Here is a 15,329-nt window from a genome sequence, read left to right as displayed (position 1 = left end):
GTCATCATTTCCTGATCAGTACTTCAGGGTTAAGTTCTAAATCTTCTGAAATGTTGGTGGGAACTATGATTATCTTTTGGACTGCTACAACCTGTGGTCTAATAGAGAGTTTGCATATCAGATTAATGATGGAAATGAGTTCTTTTTCCTATCATCCATTATGTATTTAACTAGTGAGCTACCCTATGTATAAATGAGCTGAGGTGCTGTCTAAACAGAAATGCAAATTTAATTCATTTGCTTAAGAGTAATAAAAGCATTTTGTGCAGTCTCACAGGTTTTTGTCTCATCTTTCATTCTAAGGCATCATCTTTCATGGTGAGTGTCTTTTACCCAAAATCCTTATTAACATGTTACCATAAAACAAGCAATAATCACCCTGCTCATGGCTAAGCGACACTAAATAATTTCGCAGAAACAGCTGATCAAATAAGGCTGCTACGTAAGCTGGAACCCAGGCCACGAGTGGTGGTACACAGCTCTAATCCTAGCCCTCAGGAAACAGAGGCAGGACCCACAGTCCACACACCCAGCCTGGCTGCACGGTTCTTGTAACTAGAAAAGCTTGCTTCTTTCTCATTGGGTTGCAATGAAGTGACAGCTTCTCAATCTCACTTAAGAGAACCTAACCAAAATCAAATACGAACGTTATTGCAGGAGACAACGCATTCCCATTTTATCCTTAAGGAGAAATCCTGTGCCCACTCATTTCATCTCCCATTCCCAAGAGCAACCTGGGCGGATGGCGTCCCTCACGCCTCACGCTGGGGCAGGTGACGGGCAGACCCGAGCCTCGGTCTGGTTTTGGCTTCCTGAACTCACGGGGAAGACAGGACCCAAGGTGGGGCGGGGCAGTCTACCCTGGCGTGACCCTGGCGGGGACCAGGGTGGGAAAACACGTACGTGCACAAGCTGACGCCAGGCCTCGAGCCCGCACGCTTTGTCCTCCAGCCCACAACTCCTCTAAGGACCTTTTCCCTTTAGAAGCTTTAGGATTTGGGGTCTTTTATTTTTTTTCAGAGCTAAGGACCAAACTCCGGGCCTTCTACTACACTAAACCCCCAGCCCCAGCTTCAACGTTTTATACAGAATTATATACAAATTTTCAGTGAGAACAGTTTGAATGAAGATTCCTAAATCCAGTACCCATGAATTAGTTCTGCCCATGTGTACCCTTCCTTCTTCCTTCACACACGTACACCCTTGCACGTGTACCCCCTTCCTCCTCCACACGCGAGCATTCTTACCTGTGTGAACAGGCCCTTCCTTCCTTCGTCCTGTGTCTCTAGGGGGATGAAGGAGCTGTGAGCAGGCCCCACAGCAGGCTGGCCCTGGCGGAGGCTGGCTCTGGCGGAGGCTGGCCCTGGCGGAGGCTGGATTACAACCTACAAAAATGCCTACTTACACGTGGAAGCCGCATGAAACAACGCAATCAAGATACACTCATTCACGTGGTTTATAAAGAAAGGAGCCCAAGGAAACACGCATTTTAAGAAGCAAAGTTTAATTATGCTTAAGTAAGACTTCCTAAGAATTCCAGGTCTAAATCCAACCTCCACATTGCAGTTACTTCAAATCTTGTTGCACACTGTCTTTGCCACACGGTACTCAAACACCAACTAAATATACAGGGAAACAAAAAATTCCCACCCCAGCTTCGCCCTGTCGCAAGTGGGAAGGAGGGCAATTGCTTTGAATCTTTTATCTTACTGCTGTTGGGTAGTGGGTAGCTTGAAAATAAAACTTTTGCCATGGGTTTTTCTAGCTAAGTCTGATTAAGCATATCCAAATCCTCATTCTACACAGCATGTGTCGCATTTTCGTGATGGGCCAGGCTCTGCACCTAAGAGCAAGGTACTGCCATATTCCGTCCTTAGTGCGAACTGCTGAGCTGTGCGTGCAGAACCCAATGGACACAACAGCAACTTGCTTAGCTGCAGGTGAAGTTAGAAAATATTATCACGACCTTAAAGAGCCATCTGCAACAAGCAAGACAAAAGTTTTTCACGGGCTGGGGAGATAGCCTAGTGGCAAGAGTGCCTGCCTCGGATACACGAGGCCCTAGGTTCGAGTCCCCAGCACCACATATACAGAAAACGGCCAGAAGGGGCGCTGTGGCTCAAGTGGCAGAGTGCTAGCCTTGAGCGGGAAGAAGCCAGGGACAGTGCTCAGGCCCTGAGTCCAAGGCCCAGGACTGGCCAAAAAAAAAGTTTTTCACACTTACTTTCTAACACTTCTGATTTAACTCAGATGAATTCTGTGAAGTTTTAGGCAAAGCCACCTTAGTCCACACCCCAATGGGTTACACCTATGGTACCACTCTAGTGGTGATGTTCATTCCCACCCACACAGCAATGCCATCTAGGAGCCATCTCACCAGCCATGTAAAAAGCATTTGTCTGTGTTTCTAGTTTAAAAAAAAAAAAAAAAAAGACACCAGCCAAACTCAACAGTAAAAACAGAAAAGGGGTCAGGGAGAAAGGGAATAAAGCCATAAACCAGTGGCTCATGCCTGGAATCCCAGCTACTTTGAAGTATCGCAGGCAGAAGGAGGGCAGGCAGAAAAGGCCACGGTATTTCCTCTCTGTGGAGGAAAGCTGCACACAACGATGCACTACTGCCATCCTAGCAAAACAAGGCCTCAGAAATGCAGAGCACGGTCTAGGTACAAGCTGGGCAGGAAATGAGACCCTGTCCCCAAAACCACCAGCTGAAAACAGGGTCAAAGCACAGCTCAGCTCAGTGGAAGACAGCCTGCCTAGGGAGCAAGTGATGCCAAGTATCATCCAAGAAAAAGGGGGAAAACATGACCCTGCTGTGCAGTCACTCTCTTTGGAATGTCTTATTCATTCTACACTACTTAGCAACAGCACCTGAATAATAATGTACCACTGCCTCTAGAAGCAGTGATGAGGTGTAATTACAATTTCTAACACTGGAGGTCACTAGACCAACAGAGTCGTCCATCTTCCTAATTCTTGGATGTAGGTTGGACACTTGGTAAATGCCTCAAGTTACAAATATGTAATGCTACTTGCTGTCTTTGTCTTAAATTTAGAAGTGGAAAGTAGAGATCAGGAACATATATGCCTATAAGGTACTGCTTGTAGGAAATCACTGGAATGCAGGAGCTAACAGGAATATGAAACTGACATCCTAAGTGATGACCAGCTTCCAAACTTGACCCAGTCACGTTGCATATTACATGCAAAAGCAGGTTATCCGCACACACTGGCAAAGAAGCCCAGCCCAGCCCGTGAGCCTGCCCTCGGCTGCGCTGTCTGTTGTTCCCTGTGGACGGGGACCTGTGGGCTATCAACAGGCAACTGCTGACATGCAATTCCACCACTGTAAATTCCTTGGGGAGTGCTTCGCAATCCAGAACCAAGTTCACAGAAACTGTCTGGACTTTCTCATGTCAGCACGGAGGGAGGACTGAGGAAGGAGGCTCTCTGCCAGTGGTGTCAAGACGCCAATCGGGAGAAACAATGATCCCAGTGACTTCACACGTCCAGCCACCATGGCAGGGTCACGCTGACCTCCCTGGCCACCCAGGACCAGAGCTTTCAGCGGAACAGCGTGTGCTTTAACCCCACAGGCCAAGGCTCAGAGGCCTGGGCACTATTTTTAGGTCACTACCCTGGCTGCCTTTCTTTAAGGAAAAAAAAAAAAAAAAGAATTTTTTTCCACAAGTCAGAGAAGCCCTGTTTCTGAGTCTGAGTTATTACCAATCACAAATTCAGACTTACAAACACAAAGCTTCTGTTCATTCCCTGGGGAAGACAACTCATTCTGATATTTATGGTTCAAAAAGTTGTAATATTGTGCTTGGAACACAGAGAACCAGTTATTAACTTCTTGCTGCTATTATAAATAATAACAGCTCAGTCCAGGTTACCGTGACCTCTGACAGATCAAGGAAACAAGTTATTTTCTCTTCTGGTGATTATAGCACATTGCGAGACTTCTTGCCTTTAATAAATGTCCTGGTACTCTGAGTTTCCCTTTCAATTCATTTAATTTCAACAATCTGTCAAAGGAGAGCCAATAAACAAATACTCGATTCCACTCTGTTTCGTTTTTTAAACCTCCCAGCTCCATACCATAAAGACCTCTCGTGTGCCTCCCACCTGGCCCCCCCTGGCTGCTGCCCCCGCCACGGCCACGAGCAGGGGTGAGGCGGGCGCGGCTGAGGTTACTTGGAGCCAGTTGACAGGAGGGCGATGAGTCCTGATGAAGCGCTGATGGACAAGATGTAGTTCCTGCAAGAGTTCCACGTTAAGGAAAACAGTAACGACCCCAAATTAGCTTGTCGCGTCTCTGGAACACTCTGTCTCCCTCTGACGTCGGCACTCATCGTGACGGGCAGCCTCCCTGTCTGCAAACAAAGACAATGACAAGCACTTGAGGCAACGTGCTCTGCGTTTTTTCCTCATCTGAAACAGGGACTGGAACTTGCTGTCTAATGCTTTACGCTCACGGGGAGGAGCCACCTGAACCTGAACCACACCTCCAGAAACAAAACACTAGGAAAAAATCCTACAACATAGGACCACAAAGAACACACCCAGATGCCGCTGGCCCTGGGACTCGCGCCGGCCACCTGCAGTGCGTGCTGTCGCCGGGCTGGCCTGTGAAGACAAGCTCCCGCAGCTCACGCCACAGCAGCCTCTCTGGGCGCGCCCTTTGGGGGCCACTGCTGGCCGAGCACCACAGTACTCCCAGGAGGCACCAGTGCGAGTATGTGGGATATTTTAGTGCATCACTATCTCCAACTATTAAAAGTCTGACTGTGTATTTCTGGTTAACAACTTTACTAAATTACTTTTACTCAGTAAAACACAAACAACTCTTGGCCAAAAGCTCAACTTAAAGGCAGCTTGCACACTATTAACTACGAACTGTGCCTATCTAACTACATTGGTGATCCACTCGATCCCAAACAACAGCAGGTCCACGAGTGCATGCCAGGACTGTCAAAGGCCAGGCCGCCTGACCCTGGGAACTCAGAGGGGGCAGGCAGAGACAATCACACACAAGTGTAAGACAGCTTCTGTTCCTTACCATCAAGTCATAACCTTAAAAAGTACTAAATCAAACCATGACCTTCTATGTGCTGAATTTTCTTTTCCCATGTTCTTGCCCAGTCAGGGCTACTGATGATCTGTCCCCTGAAGTGCCATTTAGACTTGTAAAGCGGGGACTGGGCCCCTGCAAGGATACACCGTGGGGTTGAAGTTCTTCAGTATGAAAAAGGAGGCCACGATGACCAGGACTAGGAACAGGGTGTTGTTGTAGAAGATGGAAAAGGTGGTTGCTTCATAATCAGCAACCTCATTCTTCTTCCACAGGATTCTGCAGATACACAAACAGGCAAACAAGTTGCTAAATACCAAACGGCTCCCTTTCGTTTTATTCAAGTTTTTTGTGACGTTCCAAGGATCAGAATGTGTTTTCAGCATTCAGTCGGACTACCCCTTCCACTGCTGCTTCCTGTTAATACTGGGGCATCGCCCCACTCTCCCCGGGACGCCATGGGTCCACCACGTGGCTCCCTGCAGGGGCAGCTGAGCCTGGCCCTTGTCGAGGCCCGCACCTATTACCTAAAGCTGATGTCCCTGGTCACAGCCTGGGAGCGGGCTTCCCAGCTGCCTCTGGACATGAGCTCTGATAGACCGTGGAGTTCAGCTTTAGAGACCAAACACGTGCTGCTCTCACAGAAACACTCCCTCCCGGTAGCCATCTTCACTTAACCCAAACAAAGAACTTACTATAACATCACGTGAATGCTTTCAACTTCGGTGAACTCTTAACTTCTATGCTTTTTACTTGTTCTGATGTTTTAACCTTATTTGTCTGCTAGTACTTTATTAGCAAGGTAAGCGGAAATTCCAGGGTGTTTCTGATGAAGGCAGACTGTATGCCACCTGGTTAATTAACATTGTAAAGCAATCTTGGAAGAGTCAGCCACTAGTGAGATGTGAATGAACTGAGAGGGTCCCAGAGAAATTAACTGAGTGGGCTGAAACCCTTTCTTAATAAAACAGGAAAGCATTATAAAGGTGTACCACATACAGCAGGATAATTATTGTCTTATGAAACCTACCCATTTGTGTATTTGAGTATATCTGATCCATAGGGGAAATGTATTGGTTTTCCTCTGTTTTCCTTAGAAAGATCACAGGTGGAGCTTTGATGGGGAGCCCCTCCCCAGGGCTAGATGATACAGCCTCTTCCCTGCCATCCTAAGGACAAGGCCACAGGAGCTGACTCGCTGCATTCAGCAGAGGTCTGAATCCAAAGTCCACACGCTTACTGACAAGGCAAACTCTGTGCTTTGTAGCGGTCACTTCCACCACACCTCACTCTGTGGATGCACATCCAGACTGTCACAGAGTTCCCTCCACACACAGGGTGAGGAAGGACGTAGCTTCAGAGTAGCCATTAACTAACTAGAAAACCCCTTCAGATGTCAAACAAGTTCCATGTGATCCTTAACATATGTATGACTTGAAATTTGAGGTAATAAATGTCACCCACTGGGACATTGGTCAGGGAAAACAAGCCCCGCAAGATGCACATCCCAACCCGGCTCCGTGCGGGAAAACACTACTGGAACTGCACAAGGCCCATGGAAGACAGCTCCCAGGTCACCTTACTCAGCTGATACTTAATCCCTCACGCCTGCGCCCTTCTCCCGAACCGCCCTTCCGTGTTCCTCACCCACCTATGCTGCTCACCTTGAAAAACTTAAACCCGGGCTGGGGATATAGCCTAGTGGCAAGAGTGCCTGCCTCGGATACACGAGGCCCTAGGTTCGATTCCCCAGCACCACATATACAGAAAACGGCCAGAAGCAGCGCTGTGGCTCAAGTGGCAGAGAGCTAGCCTTGAGCGGGAAGAAGCCAGGGACAGTGCTCAGGCCCTGAGTCCAAGGCCCACGACTGGCCAAAAAAAAAAAAAAAAGAAAAACTTAAACCCCCCAGCCTACCACTGCCAAGAGTTCTGCTAAAACTTCACTGGTAAAAACAAACACAAACAAACAAAGACACCTAGCTGGGGAGACGACTTCTCAAAGAGTCATCTTCAAGAGTTTCATAAAACAAGAAAAAGTTGATTCCAAACAGCCAGTGTTGTCATTGGGTAATAAAAGACGACATCGTCAGCAAATCAAGAACACTCACAACCGCGAACACACGCAGCCTCTGTCTCGCCTGTCCTTGGACAAATGAACACCGTAACGCACGTTCACAGCAGCCTCTTTCAGGTAACTCTACACAAAGCTTCTCAAAGCTACTGAGCAGTTGATGAACTTCTTGTAGCTCAAATCTCCTGGAAGCAATCTATCCTCCCAGTCTCCAGTCCCAGTGATCAGAACCAACCACAGCTACAGAACTGAGAAAAACTGCCTGCTGCGTCCGCTGCGTCCGCTGCGTTCGCTGTGTCCGTTGTGTCTGCTGCGTCCGCTGTGTCCGCTGTGTCTATTGTGTCCACTGTGTCTGTTGTGTCCGCTGTGTCCGCTGTGTCTGTTGTGGCCCTGCTGTGTCTGCTGTGTCTCTGCTTCTCTGCTGTGTTTTTTCCATGTGATTAGAATGGCTGTTTTTTTCACTTTTCAGTAGTTGTACAAAGGGATTTCAATTCAACAAGTCAGATCATGAGTATAATACATCTTGATTATTGCGGCTTTTCTGAGAGAATGATCAAGAGCACACATTTCTACTGATAACAACAATTTGTTATCATCATTGCCAGTCTGCATTTCACACATCCACGAAACTTCTCTGAGATCACCCTACACTTGGACTATCTGCTTCAGCAAATGGCTGAGGTTTCATCCCCAATTCCAACTCTGACCTACTAACGACGACCACCTGAAAACCACACTGACAAAGTTCAGAAGGAAAGACAAGTGCAAGGCACAGAGGACAAGTCTGCAAGGACCAGTACCTCCCCCGCCAACCCCCGCACTTGCCACCCCTGATGCAATCACCACGCAAATGTAAGTAACTCTAACAACCACTGCAAAATTCAGGTACCAGGATACGTACCCTAGTTTCAGAAACACTGTTCTAAACAAAAGATTTCAACAAAACACTGAGAAATGTGTTTTAGACTCTAATTTCTGTTCCTTTGCAACAATATGCAATCTGAAAGTTAGGCAGCCGGATGCCTGTGGCTCATGCCTGTAATTCTAGCTACTGAAACTGAAATCTGAGGACCTCAGCTCTAAATCATCTCTGAGCTGGCAAGCCCATGAGACTCAGCATTGAGCAAAAAAACATGAAGGGGCAATACCCAGTCCTGAGTTCAAACCTCAGTACAGAGAGAGGGAGAGACAGAGACAAACACACAGACACACACACACAGACAGCAATGGAGCCAGACCTCAGTACAGCTGCTCCTTGTAAAAAGGCTTCATCATGGCTTTATAAAGGATCCACAGAAGAGCATCATGTTATTAGTGCTTTGGTGCCTTTCCAAAACCACTGTGGAAGGCATTGTTCACTAAGTCACTCTGTGTCCCTTATGTAAGGATCCACTAGATAAAGTCCTTCCAAGACTCGGTGCCAGCAAAGTGTCGCTGCAGCGGGGCTGCACACACTGCAGCCGCGGGGCCTCAGAGGCCTCCCTGGACACCAGAGGGCTGCTCAGTGGTAAACTGAGCACTCAAAGCTTCTTGTTCAAACACTTCTTCTCTCTGTAAATGGCTTCTGTTCTTAAAAACAAAACAAAAAAAAAACAAAAACAAAAAAACCTGCACTTGTTTTAATACTTCACATCCCCACAAAATCTTTCTGAAACACAGTGTGGTAAACATTTTGTCCTACAAAGCAACTTGCTGATATTAAAACTTAAGATCCATGGGGGGGTGGGGGGGAGGGCAGGGAACACAAAAAAAACCTCACGACTCTATTAAACCATCTGGCAGCTCTTAAGAGCCAATTTGCTCAATTATTCAGGGACTTAGGCAACTCAAATAGTTGTACTGTTTAATAAGCATTCTAAGAGCAGCTGGCAGGAAACATTAGGAGGCCTAACAAACAGACAAAGACTCAGACAAGAGAAGACAGATCTAGTTCCCCCAGCTTCCCAACCAGCACACGGGTTCCTCAGAAGCCCAGGTAGGTGAGGTCAGAACTAGCATCCCTGGAAACGCCGACACATAACCAACATAATCTTCAACTCAGAAAGGTTAGGTGTCGTGATCATCAGGGTCACTCGGGTGCCAATGACAGCACTTTGTGGTCTCCTAAATTCTAAGGGTAGCTTCAGCTACAAGCTCTCACATCTGCCTGCTGTGTGACCACAGGTCCACTGTGCTAATCTACAACTCCCACAAGTCACCCCAGCTTTCATACTTCCTCAGGGTGAAATGGAGCTAACGGCAGCCATTTCTTCTTCAGAACAGAGCAACTGTACATGCCTCAATAAAATTCAAACTGTCAGCTCTCACTAGTCCCAGTGCTGCTATTTTACAACAGCAAAGTTTGTCTCCAGCTCCACTGTCCAGGCTGCCTAAGCAGCAATCAGAAACTTATTATCTCCCAGAAACAACACCCCAACCCAAATGCTTGAGTCAAACCTTTCATCCTTTTCCTTTCGAGACATCTTTCTATTGTCAGCTTCGGAAAGTTTTCGAGTCACTTCTTTGGAAACAGCATCCTCCCTCTTCTGTGCTACTCTGGAAGGAAGAACAGAAAGAGCCAAGTTTCTACATGCTCCAGGTGAACACCATGCTCCCAGACACATTCTGTACTCGAGATTTCCTACCGGTAGCTGAAAGATACTTTACATTTCAAGAACATTAGCTGAACAGAAAGTTCCAGGGTTTATTACATTGTGCTGGCCAAGGAGAAAGAGTTCAGGAACCTTTAAGATGTGGTTTATTCGTTATTGAACTCCCAACATGTGGTTTATTAGTTATGTGCTTTGATTTCTGCCTGGAAGGGAAAATTTTCCAAAGATTGGGTACTTAATAAGGATATAAAAGTCAAATGCTATAAGTACAATTTAATTATGAATAATTACAACTATATTTTATTTTCACAAAGTCCCTAAGACATCAGTTAAGTGATACATCATTTCAATTCTGGGTAAATTAGAGAGAAAGCTTGACTCAATAAACAAAGAGGAAAAAAGCAACTATAATATCTTAAAATTATGCTTTTAACTCTACTCCAAAGGACAATTGCATTTAAGAGAAATAATAAACTACGTCAGGGGCTGACCACGCCATATTTAGTTAAATTAGCCGCTGCTTTGAGGGTGCACCAAAATTAACATGGAGTTGAGCAGAAAAGAGAGGAAGAATTACTCAACAACTACAACTAACTAGTCAAGTATAAATATAGAATAAGCAATCAGCAGCAGCAAATAAAGCTTAACAGGAAATTTAACTTCTTAAAAACATTTTAGTAAGCATTGTTTAAATCATGCCACCTTTAAAAAATAATTTCTAAAGGCTCTTGCCCCATGATGAACAAACATAGTCACAGGCCCAACACTGTAGGTAATACGTGACACACACGATCCTATGTTGCCCTCCCCACCCTCTGAAGGGCCATCAGATGCCCCCCACCCCTCTGCCCCCCCCCACACCCTTTCCAGCCTACACAGGCAGAACCTGGGACCAGGAACACATTTCAAGAGGAGTCGAGTCAGGATCCAGACTGTGGCCTCTGAAGCACCTTCCCTCTACTACTCAGTAGTAAGGCACCTGGCATCTCCCTGGGGCTTTCAGCCTTAACCATCAAGCAAATCGGCAAGAGTTGTGGTCAGAACAGGAGTTACAAAATGGCCAAGTGCTGGTGGCTCACACCTATAGTCCTAGCCACTCAGACATCTGAGGATCATGGCTTAGTCAGCCCAGACAATCGCGTTGTATCTCCAACTAACCAGCAAAAAAGCCAGAATCAGAGCCGTGGCTCAAGTGGTAAGCGGGTTATCCTTAAGCAAAAAAGTTAATCAACACCACAAGGCCCTGAGTTCAAATCCTAGTAGTACTGGCATGGAAAAACGTTACCAAACCAAACATGGGGAAAAAGAATTCTACTCAGTTTATTAAGCCAGTAAATAACTGTAATTTCACTTAATTAAATTCCACTTACTATTGTTACAAAGAAAAGAAGCTAACGATGGAATCCAAAGATAAAAAGAAAATGACTTGATTCCATCCAGCAAAATGAAAAGTGTTTGCAACACAAATTACAATGCTAAGAACCACAAGGACTGCACTCCATGAAGGTCAGACAGGACAGGACAGGACAGGACAGGCAAGACCTCTCTTGAGGGCATTCCTGTCCACACTGGCTGCACACACAAGAAAGCCATCAGCGGCAGCAGAAGTGAAGACAGGCTGCATCTTGGAACGTCAGTTGGTAAAAGGGCTGACGAGCAGAAAGGGGACACGGACGGCCTGACTGCTCTGCCAGTCTACCAGGAGGGCAGTCATGAAACCTGAGCACTGTGTCGGGAGGCAGCCATTTCTGGCCGTGTCTAACAATGGAGCCAAGTTAACTGAGACCATCTTAGTGTACTGAGCTAACACAAGGACAACTAAGCCGAGGAACAATCAAAGTTAGGAAAGATTTCTCTGGAAGTGTCCTGGCCTTGAAACAACAGACATGTAAAAATAGAAGATACATTCAAAGGACGCCTTGAAGGCTGATTTAGAATTGTGAAAGATGAGGCTAGGCTCCCAGACAAAAAACAGATGACCTGACTTCTGGAGCCCAGAGGACATAGTATATCAGAAAAAAGTCTGTGACGACTTAAGAGAGAAACAATAAAAGTGTCATACATACTGTGTACCCTATAAAGCAAGATTAAAAACCTGGGTGAATGAGATGGCCACAATGGCTCAATTCTGCAATCCTAAAGAGGCTGAGACCAAGGGATCACAGCTCAAGGTCATCCCAGCAAGAACTCCATGAGACTCCACGCTGTGAACAATGGTGTGTGCCGTCCTCTAAGGGACAAGGGGAAGCACAAACAGGAGGATCGCAGTACAGGCGGCCCAAGCATAAAGCAAGACTTTAGCTCAAAAGTAACATAGGAAGTATGGTGGAGTGGCTCAAGTGGTGGAGCACCTGCCCAGAAAGGGGAAGACCTAAGTTCAAACCCCAGCAACATCAAAAAACCTACCCAGATTATGTAATGATTAGAGTAGCATGCTCTGTAAAGTGAATAGTAGGGAGCAAGGTGGACCCTAAACTTCTAACAGGCCAGAAAGAACTGCTGCAACTCAAGCAAAAACAAGTGTTCAAACTAGCGTGGATACCAGGGAAATGAAGATTATGTACACAGGACACCCACTGGCACCTAAGTCTCAGCAAAATTCCAACTGCCTAAGGAATTACTTCAAAGAAATGTAACACCTGAAAGTCCCACTGAGGAAACGAAGATATTCTGCAACCTCAGAAATCACATTGTAAAAGTGACACTAAAAAAGTCAATTAAAAACTACTGTCAGGCACAAGTGACTCACACCTGTAATCCTAGCTACTCAGGAGGCTGAGATCTGAGGATGCCAGTTAAAGCCAGACCTGGCAGGAGAGTCCCAATTAACCACTTAGAAAAACAGAAGTTTGAAGTGGCTCAAAGTAGTAGAGCACTAGCCTTAAGAAAAAGAGGCCAGGGACAGTGCCCAGGCCCTGCGTTCCAGCCCTACAACCAACAACAATGAAATAAAATCCTATTGCACTTTCAGATATAATAACTTGATGATTAACCCCAAAGAACTTTATTGCTTCTGAAATGATAATTTACTTGGCGAGTTTGTTTCTGAGTTGAATCTCACAATTAAGTGCTTACGTTATTCTTATTATACACTTGAAACTTATTTCCAGAGCGGAGATGGCTCATGCCTATAATCCTAGCTATTCAGAAGACTGAGACTTAAGGATGACAGTTCAAAGCCAGACTGGCAGATAAATCTGAGAGACTTATTACCAATTAACCAGCAAAAAGCTAGAAGCAGAGGAGTGGCTCAAATGGTAGACTAGCACAAGCCATGGGCAGAAAAGTCAAGCATTCCAGTTCCAGTACTAACGCACACGCAAGCATGCACAAAGCTTAGCTCCACTGCAGTATCAGATGAATCACTCTCTGCCCCTGTTGGCTATGAGTTTTTCCCCAGAACCAGCACTGTACATGCACATATTTCGAATCAGTGCCTACTACAACACATGCACTGTGCAAGACTTCCTACTATGAAAAAAAAGGCAACTTGAAAAATATACTTACTTGTGCTTGAGAACAAATTTGACGTTCTTGTATGCAAAGGCCACTAGGTAGGTGCTCACAAGGGTCATTACACTATAGAGAACGGCGGACTGAATGAGATCCATGTGCCATATTCGCCAGTACAACCCTGAGGAAAAGGAGGGGAGACACAAAGGGGGCAAGGCCTTAGCACCTCATTACTTCACAACATCCTCCCAACGAAGTACTGTGGGGCCGGGCCTAGAGTCTCTAACCCACACTGAATAGGGCTCCAGTGTCTGAGGCTATTCAAAAGGGAGATACAGTAAACAAACTAGCTTCAAAACACCTTTTAAAAAAAAGTGGAAACCTGGGCTGGGAATATGGCCTGGTGGTAGAGTGCTTGCATTGCACACATGAAGCCCTGGGTTCAATTCCTCAGTACCACATGTACAGAAAACTCCGGAAGTGGTGCTGTGGCTCAAGTGGGTAGAGTGCCAGCCTTGAGGGGGGGAAAAAAGGCCAGGGACAGTGTGCTCAGGCCCTGAATCCAAGTCCCAGGACTGGCAAAAATCAACTAAACGACAACAACAAAATGGTAACCTTCCTATTACCAGCCCAGATGAGAATTCTGCTACTTCTAAGGTGACCACAAACTGGCTCACCACCACCCATCCAGAAGCAACGCCACGTGCACCACCACAAGCAACAGTTGCCTCGGTGAGGCGGGGCGATCCGACATCAAAGCACGGCTTTCGGGGGCTTTGGGGGGGCAGTGACCCTCGGCGGGGGGGCTCCATACTATCTGCACTCAGGGGCTTTTGATGCAGAAAAAAAAAAATGCATTTGGATGTGACCGCCAGACACCAATGCTATGGCCTGGGGCTGGACCTGAATCAAGTTCGGGGACCCTTAGCTCCGACATCGGCGGTGGCCTGGTGCGGCTTCCGTCGGGGGGGCGGGGGGGCGTCCGGGGCCGCTCGCGGGGAGGCCCACGCCGACGCAGCAGGTCCCGGAGCGGATCCGACTCCTCTCGCCCTCCCAGTCCAGGGTGCGCGGGGTCCACGAAGACCTTTCCCGGCACATCCACGTCTCCGCCCGGCTGCGTGGTTCCCCACACGGGCCAGGCGGGGATGGGATGGGGGGGGGGGTGCTGCCTGCGTCCCTCCCCCAGGAGTCCCGCGGGGCGCAAACTCGGGGGCCCGGCCGCCCCCGCCCGGTGCCCGCCCGCCACGTCTCCGCTCGCCCGCCCGCCCGCCGCTCACAGATGGGGATGGCCGACACGATGAAGGCGTTCCCGAAGAAGAGCGCCGAGGACTTGGCCGAGAGGTTGCGGCTGAAGTCCTGCAGGAGCAGGTCCTCCTCCGACTGCTGCTTGGCGCCGCCCTTGGGAGCCATGGCTGCGGCGGGACCGGGAGCGCACCGGGGACGGCGGGGCGCGGGAGAGCGCGGGAGAGCGCGGGGGGCCGGCGGGCGGTGACGGCGACGACGGCGACGCCGAGCCCAGCGAGGCCCAGCCAGGCCCCGGCCCCGCCCCCGCGGCCGCCGTATCCGCTAACGACCCGTCAGCGCGGCGCGCGGAGGCGGGACCCGACGCGGGCGCCGAGCGAGCTGCCCCGTGATTGGTCAGCTCGGGGACGCTCCGTGGGCCTTCCGACGTGGCTGGGCCAATGGGACAGGCTTCCGGATTCCTCTTGCGTCACGTGGCCTCCACGTCCGGGGGGCGGGTGGGAATTGTAGTTTAGGGCTGGCGTGCTTTTCAATTTATCTTTTGAAGCTACCGACGTCTACGGGCCGGGCGCGTGGCAAGACGGCGACGGAGCGACGCGTCCCCCCCGCGCTGCGGAGAACACCGCGGGGGCCCGCACGCCGACGTGGCTGCCTTCATTCATCCAGGCCGCGTCAGGTCCGATCCGAGCCCCCTGTGAGGGCGGGGAGGCGGGGGTGGGGGGGGGGAGAGTGTCAACTGAATACCATTTTTAACTCGTGGAATGGCCCCTTTGTCTTCCAAAAAGAATATCCACCCACATCAGCAAAGGCTGCTTCTCAGGACACCACAGGCAAGATTTCCTCAACCTCCTGTTTCCCTCCTTCCAACCTTATCCAAACTGTAATCACCTTGCACA

At 48.3% G+C, this 15,329-nt stretch overlaps 1 protein-coding gene across 1 annotated transcript; it reads right to left on the bottom strand.

Moving 5' to 3' along the window:
• Positions 1–3,713: 3,713 nt before the first annotated feature.
• Positions 3,714–14,639, bottom strand: Ssr3 (signal sequence receptor subunit 3). Its single transcript, XM_048347223.1, has 5 exons — positions 14,469–14,639; positions 13,246–13,372; positions 9,584–9,682; positions 5,224–5,355; positions 3,714–4,262 (listed from the first exon to the last, which is right to left on the bottom strand). The coding sequence occupies exons 1-5, from the start codon at positions 14,599–14,601 to the stop codon at positions 4,196–4,198; spliced, it is 558 nt and encodes a 185-aa protein (XP_048203180.1). The 5' UTR covers positions 14,602–14,639; the 3' UTR covers positions 3,714–4,195.
• Positions 14,640–15,329: the final 690 nt, after the last annotated feature.

Source organism: Perognathus longimembris, chromosome 5 (assembly GCF_023159225.1).
Source record: "Perognathus longimembris pacificus isolate PPM17 chromosome 5, ASM2315922v1, whole genome shotgun sequence".
Taxonomy (NCBI): Eukaryota; Metazoa; Chordata; class Mammalia; order Rodentia; family Heteromyidae; genus Perognathus; species Perognathus longimembris.
The sequence above is the reverse complement of the archived record's forward strand: the minus strand, read 5'-3'. Positions and strand labels throughout refer to the sequence as shown.